Here is a 6,000-nt window from a genome sequence, read left to right as displayed (position 1 = left end):
TGATTCTGTAGCTTCTCTTTTTATCTCAGATCTATCCCCTTCTATGTCTACTACTTCTAACCTGCTTTCCTATTTTCTCTTTATTGGGCTTTGTACAGCTTCTCCTTCTGTAGAATTTGTGCTGTGTGTTGGCATGAAACCTCAGAAATAGCATGCCTTGAGCTTTTCTTACTTACAGGATATACCCTGGCCTTTGATTCTTTACAAACAGTGCAATCTAAATACATATAACATTTCTTTCGTCCTTCAGTTAGGTCTGGCATCTTTTGCGGTATTCTGAAATTTGTGTGATCTAATCTCCTGTGTAATAAATATACACAATTATCATGCATAGGAGTATTTGTATGTGTTTGTGCACACCCATTCTTTTGCTTTCCTAGTATGTATAAATTATTCTGCTTAACACTTCATGCAAAGTCCCCCACCTTTCATTATGGTGTATTGTCCTCCAGCAAATAGTATTTCATACCACTTACTATCTAGACTTCAAATATTTAACAAATTATGGTCTACATCTGGTACATTCAATACATTGTCCAATGTTTCCTCAATTTCATGTATATAGATTTTGCCTTCTCCTTTTACAGCAGACCATTGTCCATTAGCCAAACTGACAAATGTTTGTTTAGCTAGTCTCAAGCTAGAAAGTGTTTATGGGTCATTTGCAATATGCTGACTTGCCCCAAATGTTTCTAGTGCTCTCCAGCAACTCTGCTGCCAGGGAAAATAATGATGAACCATTCCATGTGGGTTGTGTGGCTCTATGCCCATTATTTTGCTGCTCCTTTGTTTCTCCTCTCAAAGCAGCGTCTTTGGATATGCTTTGTAGAACCACATATGAAGCAACATTTCACTGTGCAAATGTTCTCAGCTACTCTGCTAGCATCTTGGAATGTTTCCAGTTTAGGCTTGGGCATAGGCGTTATCTTCTCCCCTTCCTTGTTGCCTCTCCAGCTGTTTTTGTTCCTCCTCCAGCGGCCAATCAAATACTGCATGGTTAAGTCCCTCTCTTGCATAGACTCTAGACTAGTCACCGGAACATACCATGAAGTGTCTAACGAATTGAGCACCACATACACCTTGTGTGCCTCAGTAAATGTCATTCCTCTTCTAACTCTAGGAATATCTTTTTCATGGACTGCAAATGCATAGACATGCTCTCTCCTGGTTTCAGCTGAGCCTTATACAATTTCTTTGTCAGCATTACATTGCTGTTCGCAGTCTGTCTAACACTGTGCAAAGCCTCCCAGCACTCTTTAGCAGACTGGAGACACCTTATATGTATCAGCTGGCTGTCCTCCAAATTCAGGATTATGCTGGCCAACACTTTTTCATTCCTTCTCTGGTCCCCAATATCCAGGGCTACTGGTGGATCAGTAACTATAATACACAACTCCTCCCTTCGCAGGTACATTTCCATCTTCACAAACCAGGAGAGATAGTGTGTCTCATTTAGCCGAAGACACCACAAAACCTCCTCCCATTGCGCTGACAGAATCCATGTTGCATGCGTCTTTTTTAAAAAACCACCAACCATAAGCAAACCATGATTCACTACTCCTCTGATTCTGGAGCAAGCTCTCACTGGGTGTCTCTACTTTCTGGGCCCATAACCTATCAGACTGTGCATAGGTCTATCACGTGTATTAATCCAAGTGCAAGTACAGTCAACAGTGGTTTGTATCAAATAGTGATTTTTATCTACAGTAGGAATATAGGAATACTATATATACACATGCTACAAGCAGTATCTCAACAAATACAATTAAAGCAGGACAGAAACGTGACAAACCAAACAACATGCCAGTAGGACCTTCTTTTATTACACAAACTCTTAAAGGAATAACAGCCAAAGACCCTGCTGACTCATTCCCCTCATTTCATCAGCTGATCAGCTCTTAAATGATCACCTTGACATTATGGAAAATGTACGTGAATTTCAAAAGGATCTTTATACATGCTTTATCAAATATAGAAAGCTTTTGATTGTGTAGAACACAATAAGCTATTGCAGGATCTTGAGTATTCCAGCCCATCTAACCAGATTCATCAGATCACTGTACACTGATGAAAAGGCAATACTGACAACAATTTATGGTGACACAGATTGGCTCAGAATCAGTAAGAATTAGAAAGGAATGTATTTTATCACCTTTTGTTCAATCTGTATACTGACATGATCATGTAAAATTAGATCTGGAATTGCCTGATGTTGAAGGGAAGACTGGGGGAAGAAACCATAAATTATTTGAGGTACCCAGATGATATAACACTACTGACTGAAATGATCTTGAAAATCCAGGACAAAAGTTAAAAAGTAAAACTGAGTTATAACATCAGGAAAACAAAGATAATGACAAGAACTGCCAATAGACATGAGATGTTTAAAATCAACCAGAAGGAAATTGAATTAGTTTGAGAATTTATCTTCCTTGGATCCAAAATTGTTCACGATGGCAGTTCTACTCCTGAAATCAAATGCACGATAATTTTAGGTTGCATTGCAATGGTTAAATGAATAAGATTTGGAAAAGCAGAGATACTGATATAAATACAAAAACCAGGCTGGTTAGAGCAAGTCTTCCCTATAATGATATATGGGTGTGAGAGTTGGATGCTAAGAATGGCTGATTAAAGAAAAATTGACGCCTTTAAACTGTGGTGCTGGTGTAAATTATTGTGTATATCATGGACAACCAGAGCAGCTAACAGAGAGGTGTTAAATCATATAAAACCAGATACATCACCAAAAGCTAAAATCATAAGACTAAGTCTGATTTACTTTGACCATGTCATGCATTCAAAGTGTCATTCTGAATAAGCAATAGCAATAGCACCTAAGACATATACCACTTCATAGTGCTCTACAACACACTCTTAAGTGGTTTACAAAGTTGTCATATTATTCCCAACATTCTGGGTCCTCAATTTACCGACCTCAAAAGGATTGAAGGTTCAGCCAACTTCAAGTTGGTCTGGATCGAATTCCTGGCAGTCAGCAGAATTAGCCTGCAATACTGCATTCTAACCACTGCTTCACCATGGCTCTTAGTAGGCTTCTCTCTGGTTTGATTCTTCTTTTGGCATGAGATTCAACCTAGAACTAAGGAGAAATTTCCTAACACTGAGAACGATTAGTAAAAATCTTGCTCCAAAGGATGTGGGTGCAACATCATTGCAGATTTTTAAGAAGACATCGGAATGTCATCTGTCCAGAATGGTGTAAGATCTCTTGCATGGGCATGGGACTGGAGTAGAAGACCTCTAAGGTCCCTTTCAACCCTATATCCTGAATTTGTATGCAGAAGAGACCTCTTAAGCATGCAATGCCGCAGTGCCAAGATTTTACTAGGTGGTGAAATCCATACTTCAAATAGTATGTTACAGGAACTAATGCCAGGCTTGCACTTGAGGCAACAAAAATATTCATTAATAAGTGACTAAGAAAGTTTCGAGTCAAGTTATGATCTCAATTATTTATTTGTTCCAGTTAATGCTTGTAATAAAGAAATTTAATTTAATTTAATTTAACTTAAGGACTTATTTTACACAATAATGAGGCTTTTCTTTTTAACCAAACCAGTACTTTGCCCTTGTCTCTTTCCAAGATTTTTATGAATTTCCCAAATCACTCTATAAGCATTTGGTCCTGATCCTGCTGAGTTTCCAAGACCAGACAAGTCCACCAGGTGCTGCCAGAAGTGATGTACAAGACCTGATATGTTGTTGTGTCTAAAACATATTAAAAAAATTATATCCATCTTGTTTAAAATTAAATGGAAACTGTCATTAAATCTTGTATTTCTGAACATTTTTTGTTTGGAGGTCCAAATAACTGCTCAATAATAATACATTAAGGGTCACGGTGGCTCAGTAGCTAACACGCTGAGCTTGTCGATCAAAAGGTTGGCAGTTCAGCAGTTCAAATCCCTAGTGCTTTATAACGGGGTGAGCTCCCGTTACTTGTCCCAGCTTCTGCCAGCCTAGCAGTTCGAAAGCACATAAAAAATGAAAGTAGGAAAATAGGGACCATCTTTGGTGGGAAGGTAAAAGCGTTCCATGCGCCTTTGGCATTTAGTCATGCCAGCTACATGACCACGGAGACGTCTTCGGACAGTGCCGGCTCTTTGGCTTTGAAATGGAGATAAGCACCACCCCCTAGTCAGGAACAACTAGCACATATATGCGAGGGGAACCTTTACCTTTACATCACATTATTACTCAAAAGAGCCATAAATAAAGGACAATTGTTTCCAATTTCTAATGATGTTTATTCAAATATAATTCAAGCATTCATTTAAGTTTATATATAAAGTACAACAAAATATAAATAGTGTTTAAAACTACCAGTACAATCCAATATTCTGAAAAATAATTTCTACTGACATTCAATTTATTTCATAAAAAATGAAATAACTAGCTTTTATTTGGAAAAAGATACAAAAATAAAGTCAGCACTATAAAGCTCAAGTTGGTCTCATTTTTATGTTTCCCTATACATTTTCCAGTAGTTCAATATCAAAGCATACCTTTTTTTAACAGTGTCCTATGACTCTGGGGATACTCATCAGCTCTCAAGCAACAGGTGTGGCTTTAGAAGACACTAGGCGAGCCTTAGAAATAGTTGGTTTATCAGATTGAAGCCTGACACCTATTATACTTGGTTAGCAGATTACTATTGCAGCCTGCTTCCTAAACTTTATCAGTTTCCTGCACACGGTGCTGAATGGAAATAGCAACAGAACTGTGAAAATTCTGTGAAGTACCAGCTTTTAGTCAATTTCTGTTTGTGTCGATTCTGGCTGGAATGTCTCTGAATCTGCAAAATAGAAATGAGAAGAAAATTAGTAGTCTAATTGAAACACAGTGCTTCTGCTTTAAAAAAGAAAAGAAGTATATAGAGGAGGGGAGGGAAACAGAAGGGCTTCACTATTTTAAAATTACTTTGAAGTGAACAGCACAGAAACTGGAATATCACTTCTTTAACCAGGACTATGACTGCCCAATTTGTCTTCATTTTAATTTTACTTGGCAATATTTAAGACAGTGTAAATACTAAATTTGACTTGCCACGAGTTCTTGAAATATTATATAAAATATTGCATATGAAACGGTTTTGAATTAACTATGAATTCAATACAAATTAAATATATTAGGTTCATTCCCAAAATATTCAAAGTGCTTTTACAAAATATGTAGGATTTTAAAACAGTCTAAACTTGGAATTTCATGGATATATGAAATATAAAAACACTCCAATTCACTTAACTATTTAATACTGGCAAAAATATAAACTAATATCAATTGTGAATGACTGAGCTTTTTAAAAAATAGATGCAGATTTTTTTTTTCTGCTTAGGTCTATCAATAATTATCTGAAATACTGACCCTTCTGGCAACTGCTGCTGTTAGTAGTAAAGTCAAGAGCACCTAGCCTTAAAATATTCTCAGATCCATCCATTAATAAAAGATGGATTATGGATATATTTGGAGGTTCAGATTGTGTGGGAGATAAAAATATTTTTTATTCTTGCCACCAAGAAGACCAAGTAATCCCAGTTCTGAAACATTGATCGCCCTGCATAACACATGGGAAAACTCTTATTTAAAGCTATTACAGAACATGGGGGCCTTCTAAAGTTTTGATTTTAGATATTTATTTCAAATTAAACTTTAAGCAACTACAGATACAGCGCTGTAATCTCAGAGATTATCTTTTCCTTTTTTTAGTGCATCATTTAATATTAATAAAGAGTGTTTTCTATAGGTCATGCCACAACTACAGCAAATTCTAGAAGGGCCACTAATAGGTACAATACTTCTCTAAACTGGTTTACAACTCTGAAATGCTTTTCCTTGACAGAATAATCAACATTGCTTTTAAATATTTTATGCTTGTAAAATATTCTGGCCTGCACTACTTTAAATGTCTCTGAAATTTGGAATGATTTTGGAAATATTCAACTATATTTTTTACCAAGAAGATATTGTTAGGTTATT

General features: G+C 36.5%; 1 protein-coding gene across 5 annotated transcripts in view; it reads right to left on the bottom strand.

Moving 5' to 3' along the window:
- Positions 1-4,247: 4,247 nt before the first annotated feature.
- Positions 4,248-6,000, bottom strand: part of C4H7orf57 (chromosome 4 C7orf57 homolog) — a 42,351-nt gene continuing 40,598 nt past the window's right edge. For all 5 annotated transcript variants that reach the window (XM_058180474.1, XM_058180473.1, XM_058180476.1 and 2 more), the window contains one exon: positions 4,248-4,819. In XM_058180474.1, the coding sequence (XP_058036457.1) occupies positions 4,777-4,819 (43 nt within the window). In that variant the 3' untranslated portion in view covers positions 4,248-4,776. The remainder of the gene's footprint in view (positions 4,820-6,000) is intronic.

The sequence above is a fragment of the Ahaetulla prasina genome, chromosome 4 (assembly GCF_028640845.1).
Source record: "Ahaetulla prasina isolate Xishuangbanna chromosome 4, ASM2864084v1, whole genome shotgun sequence".
Classification (NCBI taxonomy): Eukaryota; Metazoa; Chordata; class Lepidosauria; order Squamata; family Colubridae; genus Ahaetulla; species Ahaetulla prasina.
The sequence above is the reverse complement of the archived record's forward strand: the minus strand, read 5'-3'. Positions and strand labels throughout refer to the sequence as shown.